The 22,810-nt window shown below is 59.1% G+C and overlaps 1 protein-coding gene across 1 annotated transcript in view; it reads right to left on the bottom strand.

The window, feature by feature from the left end:
- Nucleotides 1-16,053, bottom strand: part of SEPTIN9 (septin 9) — a 143,124-nt gene extending 127,071 nt beyond the window's left edge. Inside the window, 2 exon segments of the mRNA XM_032870506.1 lie at nt 819-875; nt 15,966-16,053. Of these exon segments, the coding sequence (XP_032726397.1) occupies nt 819-875; nt 15,966-15,984 (76 nt within the window). The 5' untranslated portion in view covers nt 15,985-16,053.
- Between the last annotated feature and the right edge of the window lie 6,757 nt (nt 16,054-22,810).

The raw sequence follows: 22,810 nt of genomic DNA on the forward strand, positions 1-22,810 counted from the left end.
TAGGGGTAGCCGGAATGATCCAGACCGGTCTAATTGCACAGCTGCTAGCTACACACAGACATTACGTGGAATTAATTTAAAAGAAGTTAACCGCGTCATTCTATGCAAGTGAACGAATGAATTAAATAAACTTTGTGTATTCCTCACGTGGTCGGTAGTCACGTGGCCGCTATGGCTAGATGCGGAACAGACTCACCAGCGCGGAGCGCTCCACAGGGCGGGGCTGGCCTAGGAGGGCAGGGTGTGGGCTCCAGGGGAGGCGAGCCCCTTCGTCCTTCACCTCTGGGCCCCAGTGTCCTCTTTGGAAAGAGGCCGCCCGCATGGACACATGGAGAAGAGGCAGAGAGAAGAACTCGGCCGAGACGACCGGGAGGCCACTTATGTGACCCTGGTCCCCGCTGCCTGCCCGCTCGGTCAACGGAGCCCCCTCAGTTCTGCAGGGCGTGGGAAGCAGCAGGGGTCCGTGGCTGCTCAGAGTCAAAGCCGCCTGCCCGTGGGCTGCCCGTCCCTCCGCGCCTCCGCAGGGCAGCCCAACAGCATCCACACCCGCCTCGGTCTTCTGTCCTCTGTCCCCCACCACACATGCGGCCTGCTCCCTGGGCCAGGACTGCCTCCCTACAGAGAGGCGCCCCTGCTCCCACGAGTCCCAGCTCTGGCAGACTGTGCTCAACGGGCCTGAAAGCCACCTGAGTCGGAGCCATCAAAGACCAGGCCTCCCTGGGCGGCAGGCGAGGAGCCCCGCTCACCTCAGAAGGCCACGTGGGCTAGAGGGCTGGGCCAGAAGAACCTGGGGGGTCACAGCTGAACAAGCTACTCACCTGGGCCGCTGGGGTCGCCGAGCTTCCGGAGACGGTTGCTGGAGGTCCGCGTGACTCCTAGAGACAGGGGCAGAGGGCAAAGGTCACACCGGGCCGCTTGAGGGCGGTTCACACTGGGCATAACCTCGCCCGTGCCCTGCAGTGGGCTCCAGGACCAGAAACCGGCGGCCCTGGTCCTCCCAGGTGACACCCAGACCCAGCTGCCACCCGCAAGGACGGCCACTGCCTTCTGGACGCCGGCGGCTGGCGGGCACCAAGCCGAGCCTTTGGCGCAACATTTCCCACCCAACTCGCACTCCTCGTCTCACAGCTGCATTTCAGCAGGGCTGACCAACTTGCCTGAGGCCACACAGCTACTAGCAATTGAGCCCATCAACCTCCAAAACCCAGGCTTGGCCAAGTGGCCCCCCCACCCCGACTGTCTGCAGGACGGTGAGGGTGCTGGCACCCAACTAGGCTCCGGCCACCCCCTGGGATAAAGCAGGTCGACGCGCATAGTGAACTGAGATTTCCCTGCACCCGGGGCGCTGACCCAGCCCCTCTGCTCTGGGTCTGGGCGGAGCCGGACTGAATTCGGGAGCGTGAAGGATGAGCCGTTCTCTCCCACCACCGCAGGAGGCGACAAGGACAGAGCCCCAGGTGAACACGGCCCTGTGCTGCAGGTGCTCGGTCCCGACATGCACCCCCTGGGTCCGGCGCGTGCTCCCTGGAGAGGTTTAAAGCAGGCAAGTCCGGACTCGAGGGGATTTGAGGAGCTGCTAAGCCAAGCAAACCCGGGGCTGCCAGGAAGGGGATCCACAGGAGGGGCAGGGAGCACGACGGCTGCTCCAGAAGCGGGCTCCCTGGGCAACCAAGCCATCCCTTGGAGCTGTAGGGACACCCCACGTTGGCCAGCAGAGGCCCTCCCCACACACAGCGAGAGGAGCAGAGAAGGGGCCCGGGGCTAACCCAGAAACCTCCTGGCAGCCTCCACCATCGGACCCCCACCCAGAACGATGGCGTCAGAGGTGCCGTCCTCCAGAGAGGCTCTTGGAACATTCATTCATTCCCACATTCATTCCACAAACCCACTCCTCAATGACGGGCCACGGGGAGGGGATGCAGCCGGCATTGTTCCTAGCGGTTCCAGAGCTCCCGGCGGTCCAACCTGCACAGCTGGCTTCGTGCCCAGCTCCCCGGGGACTCACATGCTCTCCACGATGGATTGAGCACTGAGAACAGAACGTGTGCGGCTCGTCCTGCAGGGTCTAGTGTTGACAGACACCTCTCGCCAAGCCCAGGTCTCTTTCCAGGTCTCTTTCCAGGGCTGGGGAGGACCCCAAGATGCGCCCCAAATGTTGAACCCAGACGCTGTGAAACAATGCCAAGGGATGCATGTGGCAGGAGATCCAAGGGCCTGAAGTGACCAGAAAGGCTTTGAGGAGGCAGGGAGGGCCACGCTGACCCTTGCAGGAGGCCAGGGGGACGCTGGGTCATGGCCACGTCCAAGCACCGAGGCTCTGGGATGGTCACGAGCTCATATCCGTTCCCCACACACCCCCACTGGGCAAATGCCACCACTGCCATTTCAGGACAGGGAGGCTCGGACATCCGCCAATGCCACCTTCTCCTACAGAGCTCCCCGCCCCACCCCAGCACCCCATGTCATCTGACTGCAGCCACTGGAATTCCTCGGCCTCCAGGACGACACGAGCCTGTCCCCCACTGGTCTATTTCTCTGGTAAACCCCGATGATTACAGTGACCTCACCCAGCAGACACACAGGCCTCCCTCCACCGTCCCCGCCTACTCGGACGCACGTCTGCTCACGGCCGAGCGGTGATTGCGATCCCTCCTCAGACGTCCAACCAGAGCACAGGGACTCCAGGCCAGCCCTGCCGGACAAGAAGCCTAGGCCACGGACTCAGGCCCGCTCGGGCAGGTCCCACCTTGGACTTCCAGGACGGACAGCTCTCTTAAGACAGGGAGAGGGTGGGCCTGAGGTGGCTCTGGTGGGCTACCCAGGGCAGGGAGGGGCGGGAGGGGACAGGCCCTGTTCCTAGGGCAGCTGAGGCCTGAGCATGGGCATCCCTGGCCTCCGCAGGGCTCCCTTCCACGATGGCTGTGACCTCTCCCCTGAGCGGAAGCGACACAGCAGGAGAATCACCATCTCATCATCACGCCCTCAACACACACACACACGAGCCACTCAGAGGTCCCACTGCCGGGCTAAGAGTGGCACCAGTGAGCCACGCTATGCCCGTGAATCCAGCGCGTCCCCAATATGGAAACCGTACGGGGTGAGGAACAGACAAGGAACAGGCCCAGCATTCCTGTGGATTGACTCACTTCCGGCTGCGACTCCCCCTGGGCCGGCTGGACGCCCACCCGTGCCCCTGCCCCTGTCTCTGGCAGAGGTAAGAGAGGTCCCATTCTGGTTCCACAGTCCCTCCCTCCCCCCTGGGCATCTGGTCCCCAAGCTCCCTTCTGGGCTCGCTGCTCCCCAAACCCAGGCTGGGGCTGGAGCCACGGCCAGGAGGAAAACAGCATCTGTCTCAGATTTCTTGGGTGGAGTTTTGTTTTATTTGTGCTGTTTATTTTTCCAATTTCCCAAAACACGCGGCTGGTGCCAGGCAGCCCCTGGCACGGAGAAGACGCCGGGCACGCCGCTTCCCGAGCCAGGTCGGTGGCGGCCTGAGGTTCCCACCCTCGCACAACCTCCCCGCCCAGCGCGGCCGGCCCGCTCGGCCTGGCCTCCGCCTGGGAGAGACACACGGCCAAGAGCTACCGAAGCCCAGCTCCGTGGACCTCGTCCCTCAGGCCCGCGTCGGAGTCCAGTGAAGAGGAAGCCGGAGAGGCCTCCAAACCATCTAAGAGCTCAGTTGCTCCAGTGGAGAATTGAGTTATTTTTATGTGATTTTAAAATAAAACATATTCTGAAGGAGAGGAGACGATTTGCAATTTGGCCGTCTGGAGGGCGTTCCCAGAGGCCCAGGAGGCAGGGAAGCGGGCAGTCCGAGGAGGAGCAGGGTTCAAATCCGGGGTTCGCCAGGCGCTACCTGCACCCCCGCACCCCGGGAAATGCGGTCCCCGTGCCAGCACCGGCTGCCGGCCCGCGGCCCGCGGACAGAGCGGAGCGCACGCACACGGGCGACCGAGGTTGAATGGGGCCACACGCCGTGGGCCCTCGGCACAGCCCCTCGCGTGAAGTAAGCACTCAATAAATTATATGATTATTATCATTAGTAGCATATTAATCATAATCATAGTTTTAAAATCGTTTTCACGGTTATCATTCCCCAGCCACACACGCCAGCCTGAACCCCGCGGTCTATGAATCGGAATCGACAAAGCCTGGCTGCGCCGAGCCAACGCCTTTGAACAACCTGTGAGTTCGCGTAAGACCCAGAGCGAACAGTCACGCTTGCGGAACGCAGGATCCGGGCGCTCTCCCAGACCCAGGCACCCCAGAAACTCCGAGGCTGGGCACAAAGGCCATTTCACAGATGGTCACGAACTGCGCGCCCGTCACACACACCGGTAAAGTGTAACGTGTTGAGCCCCGAGCCCTCGAGACCGAAACACCCTTCAGGTGAGTCGGGGCAGGGGAAGCAGAGGGGAGAAAGCAGGACTCACCCCTGGCCTGCGTCTTTTGTTTTTTTTTTAAGATTTTATTTATTTATTTGACAGACAGAGATCACAAGCAGGCAGAGAGGCAGGCAGAGAGAGCCGGGGGGGGGGCGGTGGGGGGGGGGGGGGGCAGGCTCCCCGCTGAGCAGAGAGCCCGATGCGGGGCTCGATCCCAGGACCCTGGGATCGGCACCTGAGACGAAGGCAGAGGCTTCAGCACACTGAGCCATCCAGGCGCCCCCCTGGCCGGCGTCTTAAACGGGATGACAGCGCAGCGTTCCAGAGCCGGAGAGAAGATGCCAGACCAGGAGCGGTGGCTCCTTGGTCCTCAAGAGAAAGGCCGTGATCCAGGGCAGGGCTGGGCGAAGGGGGATGGCCTGGGAGGCGTTTTCCCATAGAAACAGCTTGCAGGGAGGGCAGGCGGAGCCACACCCAGCAGCCCCGGGGCAGAGCCCACCTCCAGGCAACAGAAACCCGCAGGCACGGGGAAACCACCCAACTTCCCTTCGCCACGTGGCCCCAGGGCATTCCCCGCCGCCGCGCCCCCCGCCCCCCCCGCATAGCAGCCCCTCGGCCGGTCTGGTGGGCATCACCGTGGGCCTGCAACCTGGGGAGCCTGCACAGGGGAGGCAGGCAGGGGGTGCAGTGGGCATGAAGGCCCTGTATGTCCTCCTTCCAGCCAAGTTTTTATGATGGGTCGGACCCAGTAAATTCTAAGTTCAAGATGCTTAAACAGGCCCTGAGACATCTAAGCAGACTCCCGAGGTCATGGGTCATTATTAGCTGTGAGTTTAATGACCACGCACAGCCTCGGGGCCACAGTGTCTCCGCCCAGGATCCGGCGGCTGTCCCCAGCCCCTCTGGGGTCATGCACAGCCGGGACATCCTGACCCCGGTGGACGATGACACACACACACACACGCACCCCATTCTGCTCTGTGCCAACAACAAATGAAATCTGGCCACTACCTTCCTCCAGTCAAGAAGACACCGTGTTGCAGGAGGAGGCCGCTATGAAAACTCACGCAAATGTCCATTTTCAGTAAAGAACAGAAGAATCGATTTTCAACTTTGTCTTCGAACCTCTGAGTTCGAGTCTCTCAGGAAAGGACAGGGAGGTCCCAGCGACCTCGGCCCGGGGCCGAGTGTCCCTCCACCTCTGAGCCCAGGATGGGGGTCCCCGGGATGCATAGTCTTCACCCCCCTTTCTCCACGGCTCACGTGCCCACAGGAGCCGGGAGGGGCTCCCGCAAAGTCAAGGGTCGCGGTGGGAGAGTCAAACTCTAGGCTTATCGTGCAAAGAGCCTGAGATGAGGCGATAAGCTCCTCCGTCTTCTCCCAGCCGCAGCCCTCGGCCTTTGCTGCCCACAGAGGCGAGCGCTGGACGGCCGCGCTGGGGAGGTGGGGACGCCCTCCTGGTCACGTCCCAAGCGCTGACCGCGTCTCTGGGCAAGTGCTGTCTCTCTGAGCCCGGGTGCCCGCGTCTACGCGAGCAGACTCATGAGCGTGTGTCACCGAGCTTTCACTCTGCCGCGGGCACTGCTCAAGGACTACGGAATACAACAGTGACCGGAGAGGACCTGGGCTCTCCTGGAGGCGCTCACGGCCTCGTGGGGAGCCACCACGGGTGTCCAGCTCACGAGCCGGGAAGGTGCTGGCAGTTTAGGCACATGGCAGGGGCAGGGGGACTCTGCTCTGCCCTTTCCAGACAGCAGCCAGCGACCTCCCGCATGACATGGTGCTGACCAAGGTCCCACGGAGCCCTTCCCGCGGAGCTTCACCAGCTGGGCGTCCGGACTCTGGGCCCCACCCCGATAGACTACATTGCCATATAAAATACACTCAGCTAAAAGAAAAGAAAAGAAAAAGAAAAGAAAATGCAGTCGGCTAAACCTGAACTTCAGGTAAGCAACAGATCATCTGTAAGCAGGAGGATATCCCTCCGTTCCTTGCCCCTCTGAGGCTCTCCTCGGCGTGGCAGAAGAGCTGTGGTCCACAGGATGACCTGGTCCCCAGTCTGCCACCCAGTGGGGGGCTTGGAAGGAGCCTGGAAGGTGGGAGCAAGGGAGAAATGGGGTAGATCCTTCCCACCTCTCCGCCTCGGAAGGTTTCTCTGACCCCTGATCTTGTCTCTGCTAAAGCGGCAGCTGGGGCCCAGGAGGCCCACCTTTGCCCCACTACCATCAGGTGACGGAGGACTAGGGACACCACCTCCTCCCTCTGACCCTCTGACCTGGCGGGGGGGGGGGCTTCCTGCAGCTAATCCATAGCTTGTCTCCAGGAAGCCAAGGAACATTAAGCTCCAGGCCCTTGGCTGACAGGAGAAGGGCCCTAACAACACAGCCACGGGGTCAAACACTTTTGTAAAATTTGCAAAATAGAAAATATCTTAAATCCGATCTGGCAAAATCACTGTCTGTGTCCACTCTGAGTTCCTGCCCATCGCACTTCTCCTGCGTAAGTACCAGTGGAGGGTGGGGCTCCTGCCAAGGACAGGTTGGATGGAAAAATATGTAGAGTTTGGACCCGGATGGTTAAACTGACATGGTTCACTGTCATGTCTGTGTTTGCTCAGGGGACTGCTAACCACCCCAAGGTGGCCATCCAGCTACACTCCCTCCGATCTGTGTGCTGTGCGGAATCAGAAGGGGTAAGACGTGAGCACGACCTGAGCGCCTGGCGGAAAAATGTGGGCAGTGGGGGGAAAGCGAGATGTGGCATGTGTGAAGCCAGAAACTAGGCCACGGAAAAGTCCACGGAAAATCATTGTTTTAAGTGGAGAATTCGATTCTCTTCCACGGTGAGTCAAAACGAAAAGCATCTCTGGTCAGAAATAAACATATAGTTACAAACGCCCCACATTTTCCTATTTCATTCTTAAAAGGAGACATTATCTTCAAGAGAGACTTTATCAGAATCCTTGTGTTTGTAGGGCAAGAATTGTGGCGGGACCACAAACTCGATGTGAAGTCACACTTCTTTTATAAAGGGTAGCAATTGTTCTTTCTTTCTTTCTTTCTTTTAGGATTGTATTTATTTATTTGCCAGGGAGAGAGAGAGCACAGCAGGAAAAAGGGGGCAGAAGGAGAGGGAGAAGCAGGCTCTCCGCCGAGCAGGGAGCCTGACGTGGGACTCGATCCCAGGACCCAGGGATCATGACCTGAGCCGAAGGCAGAGGCTTCACCAACTGAGCCACCCAGGTGCCCCACAAGTATTCTTTTAAAGACTTTTTTTTTTTTTAATCTTAGAGTGTGTGCGCTTGAGTCAGGTTGGGAGGGCGGGGCACAGAGGGAGAGGGACAAGCAGACTCTGATCTGAGCAGGGAGCCCCACTCTGGCTCCATCCCACGGCCCTGAGATCACAACCTGAGCCGAAACCAAGAGTCAGATGCTCAACTGACTGAGCCACCCAGGCGCCCCTGAAGTCCCACTTTTTAATGCATCCCAACTACCAAAAGTAAAAGAACAAACTTTGATTAACCAGAAAATGAATGACCTTTCCATTCCCCCATAAGAGATGTTACCCAGTCATCGTGTAAAGAAGCGATCAGAGTTCGTAGCCAAAACTACAATAGGAAAAAAACCAGGGCTTTGGGGAGAGCACTGGTAGGTGATTGGTAAAAGCATTCCTATTTTTTTAAGATTTTCTGGTACTTATGGGATTTGCCAGCTGTTTAAAATTTACCATTCGGGGCACCTGGTCAGCTCAGTCGGGGGAGTGTGTGACTCTCGACCTCGAGGTTGTGAGTTTGGCACCACGGTGGGGGCAGAGCTGACTTTAAAAAGGAAATCCTTAAAAAAATAAAATAAAATCTACAATCGGGTGTTCTTTCTCTCCTCAATCTAAACGAGGAATCACGTGCGTGCTTTTCAAAGGCCGTAGAGACCCCACGCAAGCCGGATCTGCCCCCCGCTGCTGCTCTCCATCCTCCGTGTTAGCAAAGACCCGACACTGACGTCCTGTTCCAAGTCCTCGAGTGGTTTCTGAGTCCCGTTCAGACCCCGAAACACACGCCGGGAACGAGCCGCGCCCGTGACAAAGACGAGATTAACCACAGGCCAGGGGACCCAAGGTCTCGAGAACCGAGGAGAAGCCACCAGAAACTGCTGACCGCAGCAGGAAGGAGCGGGAGGAAGGGCCCCCAGAACACGCGGAAGGCTTTGCCCGTCTAGGGGCCCTGCTGCTGACCGTGCCCCAAGTCACCGCAGAGCCACACGCGCCTCACTCTGGCTTCGGATGGTGGCGGAAGTGTAACAGCAGGACACGCCTTGGGGAGAGGTGGGGCCGGGGTACAGAGGCCCTGGCAGTGCCGGCTGTGCAGGCAGAGCTGTTGACCGACGCCTGGAGCCTGGAGTTCCAGAAGGAGTCGCTCCACAAGTCACCGGGTAGCAGAGGGAATGGTCGCCAGGAGAGGCGGTCAGTCACCTGGGGCGACTGGCCCCAAGATTGGGGCATTCAGGCTGGCTTAAGGAAGCCGGGGGACACCTCCTAGGGTACAGATGTGTCCATTTGTAGGGGCCAAAGAAGGGACGAAGGGAAGGCGGGCCCAAGGGTGGCAGCCCTGACATCGCACACCAGCCTGAGACAGGAACCAAGCCCTGTAGGCAAGAGGGTTGATCTTTCATTGATTTTTAATTAAAAAAAAAAAAAGTTTATCCTCATAGAGCAGATGGGGGAGCCCCAGAGTCTCCTCTTCCCCTTAGGGAGACACGGATCCCACCATGGGGGCCCCCACCCTCAAGACTGTCTAAACAGAATCACTTCCCAAAGGCCCCACTTCCACATCCCATGCCCCTCGGTGGGGGGCTGGCTCCACCGTACGGATCTGGGACTGATCTTAGGAACGAGTCAGTCCTCAAAGCAGATTGATACGCAGAGTAAACGGCATTTTCTGCTCATCAAGCCTCCTTACAGAACGCTGCGGGAAGAACACTTGTCTGGTTTTGGAGGCAATCCCAGGAATGACGGAAAAAAGGAGTCATCGTGCGCAATGTTTTATTAAGCTAATTACCTGGAGAAGTCTTGGTCTCCCAGCAGCTCGCGTCCCCCAGCCGGGAGCGTGGCTGCTGTCACCCCTGCGGCTCAGCATAGAACCCTCGGTTCAAGGGACGGTGCCCCTCCCCCCCATCCCATCTGGCAACAGAGGGTCCGTGTCGTAAGAGGGTGGTTAAGTCCGTTACGGGACCCCAAAGAGCCAGGAACAGAGCCGTCCACGCATGAGATCTGATTCCAGGTGGAAAGAACGGGGGGGTGGGGGGGTGGGGAGCACGTACCTCTGGGAAAATACGTGCCACCCCTCTGATGATCAGATGCTGTGCCCGCAGCCGAGGGCGCACAGAAAGCAAGGTCACAACTGATGGGACTGAAGAATTCACTTTCCTGTTCACATGGGCAGCAAGCAACGAACAAAACGACCCACGGGGGTGGGGGGTGGACAAAAGAGAAAAAAGAGAGGCACAGTGTGTAGAACGCTCTTCTTTAGGAAAGCAAACCCCCCAAACGGATGCAAAGGTCTGGCAGCTGGAGCGGCACCCGCGAGGGCGGGAAGGCGCTGCCTTCTGGAACGACCGGCTCACCCCGCCGAGGGGCTGCCCCACCTCGGCCCCTCGTGCCAGAGGTGACAGGACACTGCAGCCACCAGCAGTCCGCCACCGCCCCCTCCCCAGCCCCATGCTGCTGCTGCCGTGTGCCCTGGGAGGTGACACCTTCACCTGTGTCCCCCGCGGCGTCTACACTGGCTCCCCTGTATGCAACTATCCAACCCCGGCCCCTGACACCCACCCGTTTGAACCTACGGCTACAGAGCCAAAGTCACGGTTTTCTTAGGGCGTTTTGTTAACCCCAAATCCACCCCCCCCCGCAGTGGATTAGCCCAGTCCTTGACAGGCTGGAAGACAACAGGGGTTGGAGTTAACCCACTTCCAAGTGGCTTGGGTTACAGGAGCGTTCTTCTCCCACTGGGCTCAGGTCCTGGGGGGGAAACAGGAGCACAGTCCCTGGGAAGTCTGTGAAAGACCCAGGACGCGGGTCAGAGGGAGGTGCGGGCCCAGCCCGAGGCGGCCTTCCAGCCTGCCTCTGCCCGGCCTCTCCTGGTAACCACACTCCCCAGGAGCGAGCTCCAGCCCGGGCAGACAGTCCCTGCCACCCGCCTTTCAGCCGCTGCCCCAACATGCCTGGCCGGGCAGGGACGAGGGGCTCTGGCTCAGCTCTCAGGGACTCGAGTGGCTGCGGGACCATCTCCTGGTTCCCAGGTGCAGCCTGGAGGCCCACGAAGGCCTGGGCACCACCCAGGTGTCACTGCACACCCCTCATGAGCAAGGCCTCTCCGGGAGGCAGAAAGAGGACCGCGGACAACCTGCCCCGTCATCCTGTCTTGGCCCCACTGTGAAACCCCTGGCCAGCAGAAGACCAACTCTCCAAGGGGCATCAGACAGCAGGACAGAGGTCTCCCCAGCCCTCCTCTCCCCACCCAGCACTTTGTGGGGTCCACACACGCCACGTGGGGCCTGGAGCCAGCAGCCCTTGGAGGATGACCAGTGACATGCGCTCCTGCCAGAGAAGGCAGGTAGCCTGGACCCGAGGGCCACCCTGGGACCCAGATCGTCTTCCTCTCCCTGCTGCTGCTCGCCTTCCTGTCCCGTGGGGCCTGCGGGCCACCGGCAGTCACGCTTCAGAGAACCAGGTCAGATTAGGCCGGGAACAAAGCTCAGTTGTTGCAGAGCTTCCAAAAGGCCACTGACAGCAAGACGCCCGGGGGCCACCGCCCCCTCCGCTGCCAGCAGCTCAATGCCCCCTTCACGCAAGCTGCAATGGACCTGGGCCTGGGCGGGGACAGGGAGATAAGGCGGAGAGAAACCGGGCTGGGAGCAGAGGGCCACACTCAACCTAGAGACCCAAGGCCAGGCCACCCCTCCAGAGCGGCAGTGAGAGCCACCAGAGGGCCGGAAGGACGCTCAGAGCCTGGCACTCAGCGGCGCTCTGGGAATGAGTGACTGAACCCACAGGGAGAGTCAAAACAGGCCCGGAAGCTTGGGGAGACAGGCACCCCGGGAGGCTGGGTCCCTCGTGTGCTCTGCGCTGGTCCCCAGGGGGCTGCACCACCACTCACACCCACGGATCCCCCCCCAGACCCAGACCCCCAGACCACAACTCGAGCTGGGCATTCCACGATAATAGCTCCAACAGAGAGAGCCAGGAACCCAGCAATCACCTCCCCCCACACACGGAGGCTCCCACCCCCGGGGCCTAGGGCCTCTCTCTCCAGTCCTCCCTCCCCCAAGGCCACTGGCCGGTCTGCCCAGGAACTGGCGCTCCTCACCCCAGGCTGGGCCCTCGCTGGGCGCGGAGGCTTCCTTATCGAGCACATCTTAGACAAACAGCACAGCCCACGCAACACTGCGCATGGACAAACAGCAGTGCGGAAACAAGGTCCCACCCCCAGGTCTCATCCATGAAGGGTGGCCTGTGTCCGAGGGCTATCCCGGGGCTTGGGTGGAGGGTAGGGGACAGACTTCCTCCCGCTAGTGGGGTCCCTGGGTCCTCAGGTGAGATGCCCTCTGCTGATGCCCTCCTGGGAGGTCTGAGCATGTGCACCCGGTTCGCGGGCTCTAGGCCTCTCCTCCCGAGGGGCAATCTCCTGTCCCCTCTGCACCTGTCCTGGCTCCAACCGGCTACTTGGAAGGGGGTGGACCTCTAGGAAGCAGGGGGGCGGCCCCAAACTCAGGCGCATGCCCCTGGACTCTTAGGACCCTCTGGGCTGGCAGGGGCAATGCTGCTGGGCAGGTGACTGCGAGCCGGGGTGAGCCACAAGGGCGGGCAGGCAGACCCCCACCGTGCCTGAGTGTGCCTCCCCGCCTCGGCACCAGGCCAGCAAGAGCGATGGCCCCGGGTCTCAGGCTCAGCCAACTTGCTCACGACTCGGGGGGCTTCGGGGTCCACGAGTCCCACAGTCCTGGGCCAAGCCCACAGCGCCATGGACTAACTGCTGCACGAGGCGGCTCTTTCTCTCTGCCCGGGCAGAGACCCCGAATGAGCCAGAGACAAGGGGCAGCGAGGACGGGGTGGGGGGGGCAGAGAAGAGGAAGAACCTGCCTCAGCCCCCTGCCCGCGCTCACCCGGCAACCCGGGGTTAGCTCACTGGGGAAGTGTTCTCGGAGGTTCCTCTCCCTTCCTGTAAGTCAGGTCCGAGGGCACTGGGTGTGAGCGAGACCACACTTTTCCAAGGGCAGCCACAGACACGGTCTCTCTCAGGCCCTTCCCCTGGGGTCCAGCCTCCTCCCCAGGCCTCTGGAGCTACCCAGGTCTTTGGAACCTCTGGTAGGCCAGGCACCCATCTGGGAATATCCCAAAAGCCGAACCTCAGACTAATTCCCAAGTGCACCCCCAGACCAACCCCCATGCCCTGCTCCGCATTTCTGTGGTTTGAGGGCCTCAGGGAAGCGCCTGTGCCCATGAGAACTCCCAGGGGGGAGCCAGGGACACTGAAAGGCCAGGGCCCCGTGACGCGGCGTGCAGGGAGAAGGCCCAGGCTCCGGACACCAGAAAGCAGAGGGGGTCGGACCGCGGCCGGCTCTGAGGCCGAGGGGCTGAGGGAGAAGCCCGGGCCTGGGTCCTGGTCTCTGAAGCCGCACGGGATGCAGGGAAGATGGGGAGCTCCCGGGCTTCAGACGGCCTTCTCGGCCTTCCTGGAGCGGGGACGAATGATGAAGACAGTCACGGCGCCAAGGTACCCCGCAGACATTTCTAGGCCTATCGCACAGGGGCTCCTGCAATCGTCACAAGTCAGCATCAGCCCTGTTTGAAGGACAAGCGAGATCAAGCACCGGCCCCATGGCAGGGAGGTGCATCCTGGCTTCCGAGGACCCCACAGTCGGCCCCAGGCCACACTGCCTGCACCTGACACCCGCCCTGCCCCCCACAGAATAGCAGGTGAAGTGGGTCCGGGAAAAGCCTGCCTGCCCCGCAGCCCCCCACCTGGAAAGCCCTTTGTTATTCTCTCCCTACTCTCCACCTCTCACTTCTCAAGGCCCAGGTCTCAATCTTGCCTCCCACCCAAACCTCGTGACACGCCCATGGTCCCTCCTTCCAGGGCATTCGGTAGCATTTGGAGCCTGTGGCTCAGATCGGGGTGGGGTGGGGGGTGTCATCCCGCTGGCATCTCGCCTACTTCTCGTCTCCCCTGTGAGCAGGCAGCAAGGACCCTGGTCTTTTCAGCATCTTTGTACCCTCGCAGTACGTGCCCAACGCATGGCACGTGTTCAGTGAACGTGTCCAGACCCAAGACACCTGGGATCCACCCCAAAGCATAGCTTAAAATTTTTTCCCATTTCAGAGACTCATGAGTGCACAAACCCAGCTCTACAAAGGACTCTCTTACAATCATTCAATTTCTTTCCGAGCCCATAAATAGATCCAGAAGCAATAATCCCATTCAGTCCAGGCAGAAAAGGAAAGCCTTCTTGGCTGTCCTTGGATTTTCAACCCTGGGGGGGATTTTTAACACCATCTGGGCTCTCCTTAACTTCAGAGCATGGATGCTACGTAGGGGTCAGTCTGACTTCTGCAGAGCACCCCTCTGGAACAGGGCACACCAAGAGAACGCATGCTCAAAATGAGGCCAAGAGGCTGCCCGCCCCTGGGCCAGGCCCCTCCAGTCCCATCCCACACAAGTGCAACAGAGGGACCCAGCCCGCCTTGGACTACTGCCAGCAGGGAAACAAACTGGAAGGGGTCCAAGCCCTCCCTGCTCCCAACCTCCAGGGTCCCGCCCCGTTAGGTAAACACAGGAGCCGCACAGGCTGCCTTTACAAGAGCTGGTTCCTACGCACCCCATTAAACCCTACTTCATCTTTCTTTTTTTAATTTACATGGGGGGAGGGGGAGAAGGCGGAAGGAGAGGAGCCCAAGCCTGCTTTGGATGGTCTCAAAGTCTCCCCAGGAAGAGGCCAAGGACCTATGACCTGGCAGGACCCACATCGCCCCCGCTGTCCAGACCCACCAGCAGGCGGTCAAGCCCAAGGAGCCCTGGGCTGCCCTGGGCCAGCGATCCCAGGGAGAGGGCCGCACACAGCAGCAGTGCCCACAACCATCTCAAGTATTTGGAGCATGCTAGGGAGGAAGGGAGGCCAAGAGCCAAACCCCAGCATATGCCACCTGGAGGCCCCCCACCCCCCCATTACATCAACGCGCCCACGCTCCTCAGATAGAGCTGCGCTGGGGGTGTCTGGAGGGCCGCGCTGTTTGCAGCCACGGGGTAAAAGTTGAAATTCTAAGCCACTGACCCAGAAGGGTATTTTCAGGGAAGTTCTGAGTAACCCTCATTGAGACAAGTTATTCTTTATTACTCATTTCAGTTCCTGAATGTGGAAAGCAGGCAACTGAGAAATGGCCCAAAGGCAGGGGGATGGCCCAAATGGCCTCCTCAGCGCCAACAAAGTCCCATGATGCTATCCTCTTATCAAGAAAAATCAGTTCCTGAGTCCTTGGCAGAAAACTTCATGTCCAAACAGATTACGGGAGGGACACCGTTTGCAAGGTGAGCAAAAGAGAAGATTCCACTTATTATCTGAGAACTGAGGAGGACACGGATCCTGCCAGGATCCCTTGGTGGGGGGCGGAGCGGGGTGGGGGGTGGACCACAAAGGGGAAAAAAAAGGAGAGAGATCTGGGTTACCCTTATCTGCCCTCCCATGCTTGTGGCCTCAGTTTGCCCATCTGTGAAATGGAACTTCAGCCTGACCTGTGCGAGGGCACACCGGCAGGTGGAGTTAGGGTACCAGCACCTGTTGGGGGAGCGCCCCCAAACCCACCGGATGAACCCGGGGTACTAAGCCGGAGCCTTGCTGGATGGTCCCCTTTGGCGAACTTCCCGTACTCCAGCGGGTAGAAGGGTAACAAACAGTTCATCTGAAGAAAGGATGCTAAGGCCTGGACCACCACCAGCCCTGGAGGCTGAGCCCCAGGAAATCCTCCACGCCACCACGCCCTGCAAACACACGCATCCGCACACCAGCGTCCGCACGACGGGACCGCACACCGGGACCCGCACACCGGGAGGGGCGGTGCCTGGAGAGGCCGAGACCCAAGGGCCAGGAGGGCGAGCAGGAAGTCCAGCCGGCCTGGGGCGGAGGCCCCGAGGCGGCCCCTCCAGACACCTGAGCGAGCAGTGGCGGACGGCGGCGAGGGACCCCGAGCCAGGCCCGGAGCGGGGCCAGAGTGCGGGGTCAGAGGCCTCGAGCGCCGGGACTTCCCCCCGCCCCCCGCACGGGTGGTCCCGGACGGGCGCGCGGGCCCCGCGGCCTCGCAGCAAGGGGCAGCGCCGAGTCCGCCGAGGGGCTCAGCGCGCGGAGGTCCCTGGATCGGGTCCCGGGTGGGGGCTGCGAACACCTGCCCGGCGCGAACGCCCCCCCTCCCCCAGCGGAAGCCTGCGCGGGAGCGCAGCGGCCCGCGACGTCCCCACCCGCCGCCCCCTCGGCTCAGGTGGGGAGGGCTGGTCCCGGGACCCCGACGCCCCCCCCCCGCTCCGGCCGCGGCGCCCACCTGAGTACGACTTCTTCATGGTGTCGCCGCTCCCAGGAAAGTGTGGCGGCGAGGCCGCGGGGCGCGGGCTCCCGGGTCGCTAATCCCGGGCCCGGAGTGCGCGGGGTGGGGCGGGAGGAGGGGAGGCCCCGCCCCCGGCCCCGCCCCCGGCTGTGGAGGTGCGCGCCCGGCCCCGCCCCGCGCTGCACCTGGCGCGGCCCCGCGGCCCCCGCCCTGCACCCGCTCCCGGCAGCACGTCGGAGGGTGGAGGCACCCTCGGACCCGCGCCGCCCGCACCGCCCACCCCCACCCCCAGTGCGAGGGGCTGGTCCCCGGCCGTCGCAGCTCCTTCCCTGCCCTGAGTCCGGGCGCTGGGGGCCCAGGTGGCCGCGGGGGCGAGGCGGTGCCCGGTGGGCCAACCCCGGGGGGGCACAGCCCGCCTCCCGCTTCGTCGCCCGGGGCAGGGCAGAGTGGGCCGGGTACCTGTCTGTCTAGTAGTCAAAAGAACAGACAGCCTCGACTCCTCTGATGAACGGGGGCCTCGGTTTCTGCGTCTGTAAAATGGGCGCGTGTGTCAGCTCACGTCTGTTGCATCTGAGAAGCATTTATCCGTTCTGTGCCGGGTACCGTGTGCCGGACGCCGGGACACGCAGCCCTCCGACCCGTGCAATACAGGCCACAATGACCGCGTGCGTTCCCTGGCAAAAGTTGTACAGAAGAATTCTCTGCTTTTGTATCCTTAAGGAAATTTTCCGTAATATTTTTTTTTAAAACGTACAGAGGAGAAAGTGTTGCATTTTGTCTAGAGGGTGATGCCAAAGCAAGGTTTTAAAGAATGAGTCAGGCGCGCTGTTCCAGGCAGAGGGAAGGGCGTGGCGCAGCCGGAGGCGCGATGTATCACAAACTCTCCGAGGTGCGCCGGGCGGTCCTTCCAGGTTTGCCAGCCCAGGCCCCAAAGTGAAGACCGGAGCCGGGGACGAGATCCACGCAAACTCTCCGTAAGGTCTCCACGCTGCCTGCTCCTGGCCGCCTTCCCAAACAGCCCTCAGGAGAAAGTACGCTTAGTGTCACCAACGCTCTCTTCCCCTCCTCTACGTTCCATGGGGTCCAAGAAGCATTTTTATTTCCTGCCAGAGGATGGGAAACTCGTATAAATGAGAACTCAGGTCCATGTGGCCAGGTGGGTGAGTCCTTTCTACCCGCTCCCCTTCTTAAGAAATCTGTCCAGCCAGGTGACCTTCCCCAACCCCTCATTAGAGCCAACTGGACCAGAGTGGACCCCAGACTCTTGCCCCAGCCAAGCTCCCACTCCTTATCTACGGATGGGAGGCTGAGGCAGGGCTGGGGTGTGAAGGAGGGGAGCAGCCCCAGGCCGGGGTGTATAGAGGGATGAGCAGCAGCTGCCGCACACCCCACACACTGCCCCCAATCGTCACTTGCGCTAGCACAACACCCCTAACTGCCACATGTGCAAATTCCACTCTGGTCCAGCTTCATTCGGATTCAGCCCTATGCACGATACGACCCAGACACTGAGGCCTCTGGTTCCCAGAGCCCAAGGACCTCTCAGGAGTCTGTCCAATTGTTGGCTTGATTCATTTTACTTAGCGATGCCCAGACGCACCTCCATCCTCGGGACAGATGGATCCTGGAGTCAGGCAGGACCTTCGAGTGTCTGTCGCGCTGGCCCCACTCTCGACACTCACCTTCCTGCCTGTGGGTCATCATTCACATGGACCTGGGCACCCAGGAACCAGGAACACCTGTGTTGTAGTGCCACTGGACATCTAACATTCCCCAGACTCTGAAGTTAGGATGAGAGGGAGGGAGGGGCAGTGAGGTGTTCTCGATAAACGCGTGATGTTTGAGATGCATGAAGGTTAATTGTTTAAGCACAGAAAGTTTATTTTCATTCTTTTGATGTACAGCTGTCTGATAAAATGTATAACAAAATTACCTGCCTTACTAGAGTATACCGAACTTTCTCGTGGCTCAAGACCATCTTAAATGACACCTTTAATGGTTACTAACTCATATACTGCTATGTGGCTTCTTCAAGAAACATCCCCAGACCACCGTGCCTGCCACCTTTTAAAAATTCTTTTTTAACACTCAGCTCCCGTGTCACCCAGCGTGTGGCTCGTGACAAGCTATAGGACTCTGAGTCCCAGTTTCTCCCCCTATAAATGTAATGACAGTATCTTACACAGCTTTCGAGGCAGATGTATTGATTAGAAAAGCAAAATAAAAGGGTGCCTCAGGGGCTAAGTTGATTAAGAGCTTAGGTCATGATCTCAGGGCCCTGAGATCGAGCCCTGTGTCGGGCTCCATGCTGGTCTGGGAGCCCACTTAAGAGTCTCCCTTTCGGGGCACCTGGATGGCTCAGTGGGTTAAGCCTCTACCTTCGGCTCAGGTCATGATCTCAGGGTCCTGGGATGGAGCCCCGCATCGGGCTCCCTGCTCAGCGGGGAGCCTGCTTCTCCCTCTTTCTGCCTCCCTTTCTGCCTACTTGTGATCTCTGTCTGTCAAATAAATAAAATCTTAAAAAAAAAAAAGTCTCCCTTTCCCTCTGCCCCTCAGACGTTAAAGGAAAAGCAAAGTATATTAAGTGCCTCACTTGCTCCTGTCACTGAACCTAAAATGTGTGGCACTTGCTGGGAGTGGGCAGTGGGCAGAAGCCTGAGAGCCTTGCAGGAGGTTGGAGAGACCCTGGGGGGAGTAAAGAAAGTGCTGCTGGGGGCGCCTGGGTGGCTCAGTTGGTGAAGAGTCTGTTTTTGGCTCAGGTCATGATCACAAGGTCCTGGGATCAAGTCCTGCATTGGGCTCCCTGCTCAGGTGGGAATCTGCTTCCCCCTCTGCATCTCCCTCTCCCACTCGTACATACATGTGCGCGCGCTCTCTCAATAAATAAAATCTTAAAAAAAAAGGGGGGGGGGGAGTGCTATTGCCCACTGGGGGACAGGAAGCCTTCACCAAGTGGGGGCAGAAAGCGTAGGGCAGCCGGTGCCTGCAGTGGTGGAGAAAACAGACGGAAAGTGTACTCGTGAACTTGACGATCTAGCTAAGGGGCTTTCCGGGTGGAGGCAGAAGTCTCTGACTATAATAAAATGAAAAAGGAGAAGGACGAACTAAGAGCAAACGATTTGTTTCCAGTGGAACTGGGAGAGAACGGGAAAAGCCAGAGCCGTGTCCACAGCCAGAGAAAGGTTTGCAGAGTAGGAAAGGGCCTCAGAACAAACCAGTCCAGATGTGACGGTCAGATCCTCTGGGAAGACCTCGGGAAAAATGTAAAGGTGCTTCCTAAACTGCTTCCCACTATAGAGGCACTCGGAGGGTCTTGCCTTGGCAGACCCTCTCTTAAAGAGATGGTCTTCAGGGGCGCCTGGGTGGCTCAGTGGGTTAAAGCCTCTGCCTTCGGCTCAGGTCATGATCCCAGGGTCCTGGGATCGAGTGCATCGGCAGGGAGCCTGCTTCCCTCTCTCTCTCTGCCTGCCTCTCTGTCTACTTGTGATCTCTGTCTGTTGAGTAAATAAATAAAATCTTAAAAAAAAAAAAAAAAGAGAGAAAGATGGTCTTCCGCGGGCTTTTCCCACCGTATCCCCACAGGAGGACAGGGACAGGCATATCTAAGTGGCGCTAAGGGAAGGCAGCCGTCTGAAAAGTCTCCCTGCTGTCTGACTCCACTCTAGGACATTCTGGAAGAGGCAGAACAACGGAGACGGTAATCAGGGGCTGCCATGGGGTAGACGGGAGGGGACGGGGATGCAGGTGGAGCACAGGGGATTTTTAGGGCCGCGAGACTAGTGCGTGCGATGCTGCCGTGGGCTGTCCTCGTCATCCCGCGTTTGTCCAAACCCATGGAGAGCGCGACAAGAGGCCTAATGGGAACTGCGGCCTTTGGCTACTAATTGTGCGTCAGTATTGGCTCAACAGTTGTAACACAGGTGACGAGGGGATGCTGGGGGCGCGGTGGGGGCAGGGCGGGGCCCATGGGAACGCTCTGCTCTGTGCCTTCTGCTCCCCTTTTCTCTAACCTAAAACAACTCTTTACACACAAAGTCTGTTCATTTTTTTTTTTTAAACTTTTGTGGCTGGGGTTTTTAATGCAAGGAGCCAATTTTAAATGAACACACAGGCAGCCCCCAAGCTTTTAAAGGAATTAGGCTCGGACTAAACGGAGATAAAGACCAGGCAAAATGAAAAGAGGCCTTTGGATTCTCAGACTTTTAGAGGAACAAGTGGCGGGGGGTGGGGGGGAGAAGGAAGAAGCTATTCAGTTGCAAACTCTGCTTTCTTATGAAGGAGGAAGCGTGACTCTGAGAACAGCCTCAGGTCTGGAGAGCCCTGGAGGAGTCCTCACCACTCCCAGTCCCATCCGCACCAGGTGGCCTGAGCGACTGGATCCTGCACCTGGAATCTAGTCCACAGCACGTGGAGCAGACGTCCGGGAGACGTCTTGGGGGTGGGCGAGCGTACTTGGCACGTGGGAGCATGCGAGCTGCTGTGGCCCAAGGTCAGGCTGTGTCCGAGATTACTTCCCAAAAACCGGCCGCAGTATGGTCTCCATCCCCGTTGCACACTGTGACCTTGGCGTTCCTCCCTGCGTCCCTTCTGTCTGAACGTGGGAGGGCTTGTTGTTTAATTGTAACCCTTGAACTTGAGCCACTCCAGACTTCCGTGAGATGCAGAAACCAAGGCACATGGGAGAGTACTGGTCAACTGCCCGTGCAAACAAATCCTCCCAAACTTAGTGGCTTAAAATGACACGTTTAACATCCTGTGGATTCTGTGTGTCAGGACTGGGTGCGTGGCTCAGCTGGGCTCTGGGCTCCAGAGGGTCTCACAGATGGCTGTCAGGGGGCTGGTTGGGGGGATCTCCTCTAAAGCTTCCACTAGGGAAGGATCCCCCTCCAAGTTCATGGGATGGTTGCCAGAACTGAGCCTTGGAGGCTCTTGGAAGGTCTCAGTTTGGCACCAGCTGGTGGCACCTTGACACTTGGGACTCCCCAACACGGCAACTTGTCCATCAGCGGGAGACAGTCTGTGGGGAAGACGGAAACAGTGATCTCGTGTTCTGATCACGGAGGTGGCCGTCCTGAATACCAGGAGGGAGGCAGACGTCTTGGGGACCATCACAGAAGCAGCCTGCCCCAAGAAGGCCTCAAGGAGAGATCTGGTCGGCAGACCTGGTCTCTGGGTCTTCCCAGCCCGGGTCCCAGCGGGGTGAGCCTCCGTGTGCTCCCCTCGCAGCACCTCCCGCGTCATCTGCGGGCCTGAGACCTCCAGCTCCAGCCACCGCCCAATGCCAGCCGCCTCCGCTTCCAAACCCACCGCCCCTGCTCACCTTTTCTTCTCTGCCTTCTGTCAACGTCTTGCCAGTCCTTTTCCTGGACATCCCACCCAGGTTTCCAGGCCCGAGGGGCCAGCCTCGGTTCCGATAAGCCATCCAGGGGGATCACTCTTGTCCTCTGTCCTGAGTGGATCCCGGTCACACCGGGTGGGTGGCTATCTCGGCTTCTTCAGCTCAGCTCAGCATATCTGCTGCTGACTGCTCTCCTACTTGTGCCATCCCTGAGCTTGAACTCGTCAGATGACTGAGGCTCTGCCGCACGGGCAGAATTTACGGTCAAGGTGTGGCTATTCTGACACTAGCATATGCAAGGTGGGAGTGCCCCCTGCTCACACCTGTCCGGAAAGCACTATGGCAAATACGGGTCAGGAGCTTTGTCCTCTTAACTACATTGTTTTTTCGTTGGCTGATTCAATGTATAGTTCTTGGTTACTCATTATGGCTCCTTCCCTCTAATGCTTCGAGCTGGGTCGGGAAAACAGACATTAACCAAACCAACACAGATGATGCAATCAGAGTAGACACTGAAAGCTTCACATGTGGTCTGGGGTCAGGCAGGGCTTCTTGTAGGAGGGGAGACTGGGCTGAGATCAGAAAGATGAGCAAGGATTAACCAGGAGCAATGGAGGGTAAGGAGATGACAGGCAGAAAACAGCCTGTGCAAAGGTCCTGTGGTGGAAGAAGACACAGGAGGCTTGAGCCCAGAGAAGCTGGAAAAATGGTGGAGGAAGCAGGCCTTACAGGCACAATAACAACTTGGACCTTTATCCTAAAAAAGAATGGGAGGTCATGGGACAGTTCCAAGAATGGAGTAGTGGGGCTGGCGTGAGCAGACCGGCACTCTGAAACAGCAGCTGTAGATGGACTGCAAGTGACAGAACGGGGGCCAGAGTCCAGGGGGAGCCTAAGGCAGTGTCCCAGGTGAGGACGATGATGGGGACAGGGGAAGAGGATGGCAAGACTCAAAGGGAGAAATTGCAGCGTATCAGAAAGGAGCCCCGGAGGTAAAGTCACCTGGGCCTGGGGATGGGCTAAATCAGGACGGCTGAGAGAGAGGAAAGAGAGACAGAGGACAGGCTGGGCTTCAGGCACGTCGTGTTGGGGAGGCCTTTAAGCATCCAAGGGGAGCCATCAGCTGGGCAGTGGTGTCTGTGTCTGGGCCTCAGAGGTAGGTCTCGGCTGTCAAGATCCCTCCCAGAGTCCGCTGGACGGTGGGAGGGGAACAGACAGACACATGGACAACAGGTGCAGGCTGGACCTTCTCAGCAGCTGCTGGCAGTACAGGGAATTAAAGCCAGTATTCGGTAATAGCTTTAGTGTTCGAGAAGTCACAGCCCCCTTCTTTGGTGGAGGAGTACACACAGCTTCGGTAAGACTCCAGAAAAGTTTTGAAACTAGATAGGGTGCTGGTCGCACACCGTGAAAGCGTCCAACGCCACCGACTTGCTCGCCTTATGTGGTTATTTTATTTTATGTGATTTTCATCTCAATAAGTTATTTTTAAGAAATGATGGCT

Source organism: Lontra canadensis, unplaced genomic scaffold (assembly GCF_010015895.1).
Source record: "Lontra canadensis isolate GAN:19392208 unplaced genomic scaffold, GSC_riverotter_1.0 scaffold41, whole genome shotgun sequence".
Classification (NCBI taxonomy): Eukaryota; Metazoa; Chordata; class Mammalia; order Carnivora; family Mustelidae; genus Lontra; species Lontra canadensis.